Raw genomic sequence first — 11,776 nt, 5'->3', positions numbered from 1 at the left:
CAAAATAAATAGCCACTATTGGTGTTACTTATGGTTTTGTTGTAAATGTAATGACTATAATGTTATTTAATTTTGTTTTTTTTATTTTAAACTTCCAATGCATTCTCCATAATTTTTTCTGCAAACAGTGAGTATAACTTCATTTTGTGACTTTTCAGCTAAATCAAATGAAAAAAATGTGTTAGCATCAATCATTGTTAGCAATGAGCTGTATGGATTTCTTAGTACTTGAAATACAATATCCTCTTGTGTTGGATCCATCCTATTGTAATGTAGTGTCAACTTGTACGTCTATGTAATAAAGCATCATTAACAAAAAAAATTATGATTACCGTGTAATGTAGTGTCAACTTGTACGTCTATGTAATAAAGCATCATTAACAAAAAAATTATGATTACCGTATGTATATTTTTGAATTAAATTTTTTATGTAAATATTTTCTCTGTTATTCTTACCTGGTATCTATTCTTTTTCCTTGGACTTGGACTTGGAGTCAGATCTAGAAATCATTTACGATTAACTAATCTGCACTCAACAATCTCTTAATATCTTGAGGTGTAACTCTTTTCTAGATTATCTCCTTTTTGCGATATATAAGGAGTTAATGAATTTTTAAGAAGGCATCAAATCAAGTAGCTTAGATTCTTTAATAGCATGCATAACTTTCTAATAAAAATATTCTGAACTGTGAATTTTCTGTTCTATCAAATGGCGATGTCAAAAGCTAAAAGAAGTGATGGTCCATGCCTACAAAACCACAAATTACAGGGTGATGCCGTTGGGAGGAAATTTCTTAGCACTTATAAGTTCTCTTTTCAATCAGGTCTGCAGGTGAATGGAATGTTTGATGATTAATAGAGAAATCCCACTTTGATGCTAACATTAACACACACACTTTCTCTCCATCAAGTTATAGACAAAAGAAATTTAGGAACCTCCGTAACCCATGGTAACCAGGAAAGTCAGGTAACTTAGTGGTGACTGATCAACTTTGAAATGATAGAAAGAAAGAAACTATATCATAATCCTTCATACCTAAGCAAATGCGTAAATTCGTTTTAAAAAAACAAGAAATAACACTTCTAATTCTAAAGAATCAACCAAATTTCTCGTTAAGAACAAACGAAAGTATGAAATAGTGACCATTAAGAAATGAAAAAGCAAGTCTACCACCTCTGAAACGCTCCCCAACCGGCTTTCTCCTGCCGAACCCGTACATGTTATATAAAGAGAATTCCCAGTTCCCAGTCCTTTCCATTCCATCAGAAGGCTGAGCCCCAAGGAACTATACCAAGCCAACAGAAGAGAACAGAAGAGAATAGAAGAGCGGCCGGGAGAGAGAGAGAGAGAGAGATCACCATGGCAGATGACTTCCAGTCTGGATATGCAGTGGTGGGAGGTGGTGGAACCTTGCAAGAAGTGCCGGCTCCGATGTCCGGGCCTCAGACTCGTGTTCAACTGCGATCACCGACGTCGGCGGTGGGGGCTTCTGCTGGGCAACGGCCGAGTTGGCTGCACCCAAGGCCCGATCTGGTGAAGAGTTGGCAGGCTCAGCCTCCGGCAGCTCTCTCAGTTTCCAAGAAACCCACAAGCCCCCACCCTCCGACGCCGGTCTCCCCTTGATTGATTCCACCTTTCAAACGCCCGGTTTTGGCCTCTCAACTCCCTCCATGGATTGGACCCAATCCCTACTGTTAGTTCTTCTTATTATAAGTTCTCCAATATTTATTTTTCATTCAATATAAGTAGAATATTTCGATTAATTTAATTATGCAATTTAAACTGATCATGTAGTAGGAGTAGTGGAAGAGGTGAGACCAGTTTCCATGCCATGCTCCAAGAGGATCTAAGCTCATCAAGGCCTTATTTCCGGGAAGATCCATCAATTGAATCCAATCAAGTCCACGCAGTCACCGGAGATTCCACGATAAATCTATTCAAGAGCATGAATCAATCTTTCTTATCAGAGCAACAACATCTTAGCGCTGGTAACGCCGATGATGCTGGTGTTAGTAGCTACCCGCTTGTTCCGGCCTCCTATGGTTGTTCTTCCATGATACTACAAGGCCTTCTCGAACCTGACAACAAACCGCAACAGTCGGTCTATGACAATCGTTTGGTAAATTGCCAGTCCCCAATGATGGCTCATCGTGGGAGCTCGAACGAGTTGTTGCAATACCCATGGGCTAAATTTTCGCAGTTCCTAAGTCTTCTCCTCCAAAACAGCAACCTGGGAATCAGTTGCAGTTCTCCAACAACACTCCCTTTTGGAACGCTTCCGCTGCCTCCATGAGCGAAGTGAGAACGGGGTTTTACCCTCCGACGCCTTCCCAATTTGTCTCGGAGGCTTTTGAGCAGAAGACCAGTTGCGGTAATCTTGCCCCAAAGGTGAATATTTTTTATATAGCTAGCCCAGATATAGTCCGAAGTATTTTCTTGCTGACATTTAGGGTTTTTGGGACCTCAGTTTGATCTTTGTTTGTCATATATTTTTGAATCATTTAGTCGAATTCCGAAGGAGTTCGAGATTCGTGCTCCTCTGCATCGAAGAAAAGTGGCAGTAGCGAGCCCACATTCAAAAAGCCTCGAATCGAGTCACCGTTGCCATTACCGACCTTCAAGGTACGGTGGGCGATCCGATGGAGATCTTAATCAATAGCAGTTGGACCCTTTTCTGTTCTTCTCTCTTTAAACATGCATGATAGCTTTTAGATTTCATGCTTGTAGGTCAGGAAAGAGAAATTAGGGGACAGAATCACCGCACTCCAGCAGCTAGTTTCACCTTTTGGAAAGGTACAATTTTTCGATCGCTTTCTTAGAGACTATGGCTAGAATAATTTTCCTTCGAGTATCTGTAAAGCTTGCTCCTTGCTTTATAGCTGAATCGTTTCATATTTCTTTTCAGACCGACACCGCATCGGTTCTCCACGAGGCCATCGAGTACATTAAGTCGCTTCATGATCAAGTTGGTGTAAGTCTCCTCTTCAATGCCTTGTTGTTTGCAGATGTCTATCACGCCAATTATCCATCTTCAATTATTAACATTGCTTATTTCTCTCAAATTATTAATATTGCTTACAAATTTCAGGCATTAAGCAATCCATATTTAAAGAATGGGCATCGCATGCAACACCAGCAGGTACTAAAATCTCTTAACTTTTGTCAAATAATTTAGCTGGATTCCTCCCATGACTGCTAGTGATTACATGCTAGTATTGTTGGATTGATTTGTTAAGGGCTCGGACAAGTCAAAGAATGGTGATGGACCGAAGCAAGATCTTAGAAGCCGAGGGTTGTGCCTCGTTCCAATCTCGATCACTTATCCAATGGCCAGTGAGACCACAGCTGACTTCTGGCATCCTACTTTTGGAGGAACCTTCAGGTAGGGAGGAGTTAGGGTTTTGAGGGAGGAGGGAAACCACTATATGCAGAATGTTTTCAAGCCAAAGCAAGGTAGGGAATGATAGACTACAGAAAAGAAAAAAAAAAAAAAGGAAGAAAAAAAAACACATCATTTAGTCGTCTGGGGAGAATAGCAAAAACCCAACAAAGGAAAGATAAAGAGAAGCAAAGAGAAAGGAGGGGACCCTTCAAAGACAGACTAAGTTGGGACAGCTACAAGGAGAATGATGCGAGGCTGGCCATGGAGTAGAGAACTTTGGAGGGAATAATCATAAGAGCGTTGTATCAAGAGGTGGCCTGGACTAGGGAATCAGAACAGGTGCTTGATTTGGCAGGATTTTGTGAAAATTTTTTGGAGGTGGGGGCTTTATGTTAGTTACTGAATTTAGCAGAAGGGCATGGGGGAAGGTGGAGAGGGCAACGAAGGTGGGGTCTTGCTCTTGTTTGATGCGTTTACAAAGTCTGGCACCACCTGTTCCTTTTTTTTTTTCCTCAGAAAAATTCAATAATAATAACGAATAATTGAGTTCAGAGATAAGGGCAAGTGTGTGGCCTTTTAGTTTTGAGATTCTTACCTTTCAATTTGTTTATATGGTCTGAAAGTGGTAGTGGAAGTCAGAGGGTGGCCCGCTTGTGACCTCTCCCTCTCACTCTCTCTCTTTTCAGGGTGTTTGATAATTTAGGAAGGGAAGAGTGGGGCTGCCTTTATGCCTTTAGTAGGAACCTCACATTCAAGGGTATTGATTGGATGGATCACGCCCTAACCTGCCATCTGGGTTGACACATAATTCAGCCCCACATTCCATACAGCATAATCTTACAAATTGTACAAGACCTCCTAGATAAAATTACCTAATAAACTTATGATTTCCAAAACAAATTGTCCTGGTATTATTGAATAAGAAGAACATCCTAAATATTTCTTTTTATGTTTAGAGGTATAAAAGATATTTATTTTTCCTTTCACCTCTCCGCAGCAAACTCCAACCTCTACGCCAAGCATCCAGTGGTTCTAAAAGAAAGAGAGGAAAACAGTAAGAATCTCCAAAAATGCACACATATAGATAATTTAAACATAAAATAGCAAACACCAATACCAAAATATATGTAATTATTATGAAATTACATACTAACAATCTAGCACAACCTAAATAAAACAAAACACTATATACATGATATATCAAAATAATCATTTTATTCATAAAATGATATTTCATGTAGCATCAAATTAACCACTTTATTCAACCATGATTTCAAATAATTTATTTATCATTTTCTGATTAATATGATCTCTGGATCCAATAACTGTTATCTTTCAACTTTGGTTTCACCCGAGTCATATTTTTTTATCCATGATGGGGCAACTGATAATGTCACATTTCCTGGCCATGATAAGTAAGCAATTGATAATGCTATATGCTTAGTTTGTAAGATTGTAATTGATAATAACAAGATAGCTCAGAGTGTAAACTCACCAAACAAATTTATATGTTTATGTCTAATATTTTATTTCAAGCTTTAGACTAACCAAAGTCACATTTTCCATCTATGATGGGGCAATCAATTGTGCAATACTATTTATCCATGCAAGTCAATCTATAGTACAGCATTTCCACATATGTTAAGGCTATCTATAACATTGCGCTCTAAACCATGACTAATAGTCCATAATATTTAATGTGGTTTATAATCTAGAGCTTATGCACCCACCAATTTAATTTAAGAATGCATATTAATTATATTAAGTTTTTTTTTTTTTTTGGCTTTAGACTAAGCCATGGTCATGGCACAATCAATAATGTCGATTTCTCATTCGTAATGGAGTAATAATAATGTAACATTTCTTTCCCATGATAGCATAATTGATAATGGCGTATTTTCAGTATGTGATGAGGCGATCGATACTAACATGACCAGTCCAAAGTACCCTACATAATAATCTAGTTATGCAAGCTTCAATTATTAATTAAATACCTCAACATGTGCAATCAAAAGGCTGATACACCAAGAAAGGTGCAAGCCAAAAATATAGAGAGCACAGGCTAAGTGAATATGGTGTACATTCAAGGGAACAAGATTTCTTGGTCTAAAATGAAGCTTTAATGGAGCAGAATCTAGGGATAATAGTGGGCCTATAGTTACAATAATTCACGTATGAAAAAAAATGGTCAAACTACCTGTTGTATATGATAATAGTGCCCCATGTGGTGCAGTATCAAGAATAAGTGTCTACAGTGAGCAATGATGCCCAACTTTCGATTATCCATGACATGAGAGATAGGGTATTACTACCTATCATATATGATAATAGTGGGTCATGTGGCATATAATAGTGAGACTAAGTGTCCAACATGAGTAGTAATACCTATCTAAAGAATTAAGAAGTGTCACTTATAAATATCAAATTGTAATATGGAAAGAAATCTTTTGAAATTCTTATCTATAAATTCTATTTGTTCTTAACTTAGCTTTATCCTACACTTGACATTCCGATACCTTCCAGGTAGTGTTGACTTAAATTTTTACTAACGTAGCTTAGGCTATACTTCTATATTTTTCCAAATGAACAATGATGTGACGGTGGTAAAAATTCATGAAAGTCAAGATACCTGGAGCCATGCTACTCTTATATCTTTCTTTTATTTATTATCTTTCTAGGTACTCTAATACCAATATATGCTACGCACCTATCTACCTGCGTTTCCATTGATTTGTATACAAAAAATCTTTATGGTATGCCCATTCCTAGGTAACGAAAGAAAGATTTGTGACAAATACTCACATTATATTATGCAAAATATTATCCATTTCTAAGTATAATTTCCAATTCATATATTTTCTATAACATACATTTGCAATATGCTCACATCAAATATGCAACATTGTTATCACTTTCCATACACAATCAAGCTCATTTGTTTTCTATAATATAAATGCTCATCTGAAAATTGCACATTCATATATTAGAATTACACATTCATACAAATAAGCATGCAAAGGGGATTTTACCTCTAACTAGTGACAAGACCCAAGCACGACATCTACTAGTTCATGTGTACCCAAACATATCCAATTAATTTGATACTAATATTTAACAAAATTAGAAAAACAATAATTCTCATCAAAATTGAATAAAACTAACTCTACTCTACAGGTTCTTCCTAATTATCTAAATTAAAGTAAGTGAGAAGACTATATCTTTACCCATAATTAAGGGTTTAAGTGTAGAACCCCACTCGCTATCCTATTTCTTAATCACCCCTAGAAAAAATCAAAACTAGTGAATAAACAAAATGATTAAAATAAAATAAGAGAGAGAAAGAGAAAATAAGACAGTGGCTGGTGGCTTTTGGTAGTCCGAAACTGATTAAATCTATAGCCAACAATGTCAAGGAGAGGGGCTTGACTGAGAGGACAATAGCATAATCTAGGCCACTAATGGCTTAATCTATCGAAGCCAATGGGGATCAATCAGTAGATGATCATCATGGGACCGAACAATGGAGCTAGTATCATTAGAGGAGAGAGAGATAAAGAGAAATAAAGAAGGCGGGGGGAAATTAGGACCCTTCTTCCATAATTTGTGACACTCTTATAAAGTAGGCAGAGGCTCACTTAAATAGCCTCAGCTACCCAAGAGAGAGAAAAAAAAGTGATGGACAAGAGGTGGTGATAGAAGTGGCGGTAGCTACTAGCTAGATTGAGCATGCAAAAAAAAAATAAGAACCATAAGAGGAGGAAAAATAGAGGATTCTATGAGGCCAAAAAAGGTCGCTACCCCTTGAGTAGTAGGGTCAACCTTGCGATGGCAAGTGATGGCAAGGGAGGAGTTAAAGATCAAAAGGTCAAAGGCCTGAGCCTCTCCAATTTGAGATGAGAATGGATCCATGACTATGAACAAAGTCTTAGCCACATAATAGGACCACGAGGATGTAAGCTCGAATTTTGCCACTGGTTGACTATGAGACCAAGAGGATGTTAGTGGCACAATCAGTATCTAGAAGGAGAAGGATCAAAGGAGCAAGGGAGTCTTTTAGGCTTGGTCTTATAGCACAAGGGATGCCCTATTGCAAAATAGGGACATTGAGCCATGCTCGAGATCAATTACCATCGAGCGGCTAGATTTGATGAGTATGCTAGCAACCCTGAGTGCTCCATAGGGTGAGTGAAAGGAGGATGGGGGGAGAGTGAAAGGACAGAGTTCGATGAGGTTACATAGCTTCGAAGCAAGGTCGAGGTAGAGGAGAAGAATGAGGCCAATCGATCACTCGACATGATCCCTCGATCACTCGACATGATCCCCAGAGAGGCTTCGACTCTCTAAAGGAGTGGAGACAAAGGAGAAATGGAGGATGAAGCAACAACTAAGGAGATTCAAGGGAGAGATCACGAGGAAGATACTTCATGGCCATGAAGATAGAGAGAATATATGAGGGAAAAGTAAGCTTTCTAATGATTTTCATTATGTCGGCCCTTTGTAACCACAAAGGGTTCATTGGCCATTGGTAGCAATTACAAAATAGAAGATGGTGAGGGCCTTAGTGGATTCATGCACCCTTGCTTGGTATCAAATCCTACTAAGCTGTTGATTTCTGTTCATTTCATCCTTGATCATCACGTCTGGTTGACTCGACCGAATTGAGACAAGTTAGTCGAGTCTCATAGCAAAGAAGCACTAAGCCCATCTTTCTTTCTTTATTTAAAATTTTTCATTTGGATAAGACTCACAGCAGTTATACAACATAGGAGAAAAAGATATACTACAATAAAAGTATCCATTAGTGATATTTTTAAATACTGCTATAGGTCAGAAAGAATGTCATAAATATCTTTATCAATATTTTTATGATATTTTCTTATGTACTATCTTAAGATGGTGTCGTTAATTAATTATCATCATTTTAAAAAAATATCAGTAAAAAATTTTATTTTAGCGGCATATGTAGGTGCCTTTAAAATATTAATGCCAATATTTTTATACATCGATAAAAAATTATCAAAAAATAAGTATGTATCCTAAAATTAGAACAAAAGAAGGATTCAAATCAACGAACTCTTATTTGAATGGTAAGCTCTTAACCATCAAACTATAACTTATATTATTGATATATAAAAATAATTTATTTAACTTACTAATATACATTCATGTCATTAAATAAGTAATGCTCAGAATATACATATGTATGATAACATATTTTATGAGATTGTGTATGACTAGATCAATTTCTATATAAAAATTAATTATTTAAGATTTAGCAAAAATTTTTAAAATTTTATAAAATTATGACATTATTTATTAGCATATTAGTTAAATATCATAATAGCAATTCTAATTTCTGACACTTCAAGTTATATACTGTAAAATATAAATATATAGCATCATTTATAATAAAATACCATTAATAAAAAATACTTATTAAAGGATAGTGATATTTTTATGAAAATACATCAAAAAATAAAAAATTTAATGCATATAATAAGAAATGCCATAAGCAATTTGTAGCCAAAAATTATTTTTGTTGTAGTGATAGTTCTTTCAAATTTGATATAAAATCACCCCAACTTGAATTTTGCCATATTTATGGTTAAAGTTTGATATTGAAGATAGAAAACAATGCAATTTCAATGGGCTATCAAAACACGATACAAACCTAAATTTTAGTTTAAGACCCTTTTGTTTTCATTTTATTTTTTAAGTTCTTAGAATCTATAATAGCAAGAGAGCTTGATGAACCTCAAAGTTTCATTCAAAATGGAGGACTATAATCTTCGTCACATTTCATCGGAATATGAATGCATGCATTTAGAGCTTCCACAAACCTTACTTTGAATGGACCAAAAATAATGCTTGGTCTAAACAAGCAATCCTTAAAGGAATTGGGTGTTAGGGATTTGAGTTTGTCATTGTGCACTTATAGTATGGCTTTTTTAGTTCTTTTTTGATGTTAAACTATAGTATGTTGAATGACAATTAATGATTTTTTGGTAGTTTAAGAATTTCAGATTGATATACCAAAAAAGAAGTCTAGATTGTGAAGCTTTATCATTGTTACTATTTTGAATGATGTTGGAATTTTAAATTAATTTGAAGATATTTTTTCCCTAGGAATCATTTCTTTTTGAAGAAAAAAAAAAGGCACATTTGGTTCATAACTAGGATGGACTGGAACAAAATTGGAATGGCCATATCCTCTGAAGCATTTAGTTTATGATTGACATTGAAATTGAAATCGAAATCGAAAAGGATTTGAATAGTAGGATAGAATAGGATTGGGTTTCTGGAAATTGGGGCATATACCTATTCTCTCCTTAAATTAAAATAAAATGGGACTCCCTCTAACCAAATACTATAATAGGAGTCACTTATTCTCATTTTCATTCCAGACCAACTTTCTTTAATTAAATATGCCTTTATAAATGCATTTATATTTACCTTATTATTGTGAAATGGAGAATCTTCAGACCTCTATTGGACTCAGATAGCTTAGGACAACAACAGAGATTTCAATTTGGAGAGAAAAGTGTATAGCATCCTTTTAGAGAGCTTTGCTTCTGGAGTATTGTTGTTTGTTATGCATCAAATCTATATGACTATAATTTATAAAATGGTATGCTATTCGAAGAAGATTGACTGAAGCAAAGTGATAAATGACAATGAATCTAAATAGAATTATATATGGCTCCATGTGTTTTTGGGCAAAATGGATGCTTTGAGGAGGAAGTTTCTTCTTAAAGGCATATGTAGTTTTTAGTGATATTTAACTCTCGATAGCCTAAATTTGTTTTTAATCAGCATGGATATGTTGGAAGGTGATGAGCACACTCATTCACACACACAAGAAGAAAAGAAGTTGGAGAAGTAATACTTTAATTAATTAAACTCTTACACATAATTCTTGATACAAAATACATTATATAATCATCTAATGAATTTTCTAGACTCTATTGAAAGACACAAAATGACTAATCATGATATCACATTAAATTCTAGAATAAACACAGCAAAAAAATTACAAAATCTTCATTCCCGCAACTTGTCGATTTTGACAGTCATCACAGATATATTTTATGAAAACAGTCGTAACTTCCTTTAGAAAACTCCAATTATGCACCTTTGAAGAGTTGGAAACTAGACTCGAAGAGTTTTCCAACTGTATCTTATTTGACTAGATTTATTATAGAATTCAAAGAGAAAATATTCATACAAAATATCCTACAATCAGTCTCCACAGAATACTAAGAGCCAAGTTTATTTTCCAACATTACTCCCCCATAAACTTAGCTTCTCTTGAACTACAAGCATCATTCTCTTTTTTTGAAAATGATCAAACTTAAGGGGCTTTGTAAAAATATCAGTAACTTGATTGAGTGTCTTCACATACTTGATCTCCACTTCATTCTTTGCAATACAATCTTGGATGAAGTGAAATCTTGTATCAATATCCTTGCTCCTATCATAAAAAATAGAATTCTTTGCCAAAGCTTGAGCTAACTTATTATCAATAAGAATCTCAATAGCTTTCTCTTGTGGTTGATGAAGTTCCTTCAACAATCTCTTCAACCAAATTGCATGACAAACACATGAAGTTGCGGCAACATACTCGGATTCATAAGTATAAAGAGTAACTATCGATTGCTTCTTTGAACATCATAAAATTATATTTTCTCTAAAAAAATATATAATTGATAGTGTTTTTTCTATCATCAATGTCACTAACAAAATCACTATCACAATAACCCACTAATTTGAATTCTTTAGAAGAAGAATAAAATAATCCATAATCAAGAGTACCTTTGAGATAATGAAGAATCCTCTTGGCTGCCTTCATGCGGGAATTGGAGGATTTTTCATGCACTTACTCACAAGTCCAATGGCAAAAAAAATATCCAACCTTGTACATGTCAAGTACCTTAAACTCTCTATAGGACTTTTGAATAAAATTGGATCCGCCTCTCTTGGCTTCTTTTTGTATAGTTGTATACCACATTCTACGAGAGTATTTATGGGCTTGCAACCAAACATGTTAAACTTTTGGCGCACCTCCTTTGTATAGCATTTTTGGGAGATGAAAATGCCATCTTGGAGTTGATGAACCTCAATGCCCAGATAATAAGACATGGATTTGTATATATCATCTCAAATTCTTGTGTCATAGCTTCTTGAATTCTCCAAACATGCTTGGATTATTTTCAATGTAGATAAGATCATCTGCATAAATACAAACAAACAAGAAATCATCACCTTACTTCTTCACATAAAGAGCATATTCATTCATACATCCAGTGAAGCCATGCTCATGAAAGTATTTGTCAATCCTGAAAGAATAATATCCTACAAGCCAATTGCATGGGTGATGCGATGGGATATTTTTC

At 35.3% G+C, this 11,776-nt stretch overlaps 1 protein-coding gene across 1 annotated transcript; it reads left to right on the top strand.

The window, feature by feature from the left end:
• The first annotated feature begins 1,271 nt into the window (after positions 1 to 1,271).
• On the top strand, positions 1,272 to 4,295 carry LOC105046962 (transcription factor bHLH112). The gene is given in 9 exon segments (XM_010925715.4): positions 1,272 to 1,382; positions 1,385 to 1,694; positions 1,796 to 2,202; positions 2,205 to 2,389; positions 2,507 to 2,623; positions 2,729 to 2,794; positions 2,907 to 2,972; positions 3,090 to 3,140; positions 3,238 to 4,295. Coding segments are annotated over 9 exon segments (1,374 nt in total). The 5' UTR covers positions 1,272 to 1,360; the 3' UTR covers positions 3,388 to 4,295.
• Positions 4,296 to 11,776: the final 7,481 nt, after the last annotated feature.

The sequence above is a fragment of the Elaeis guineensis genome, chromosome 6, assembly GCF_000442705.2.
Source record: "Elaeis guineensis isolate ETL-2024a chromosome 6, EG11, whole genome shotgun sequence".
NCBI classification, from domain to species: Eukaryota; Viridiplantae; Streptophyta; class Magnoliopsida; order Arecales; family Arecaceae; genus Elaeis; species Elaeis guineensis.
The sequence above is the reverse complement of the archived record's forward strand: the minus strand, read 5'-3'. Positions and strand labels throughout refer to the sequence as shown.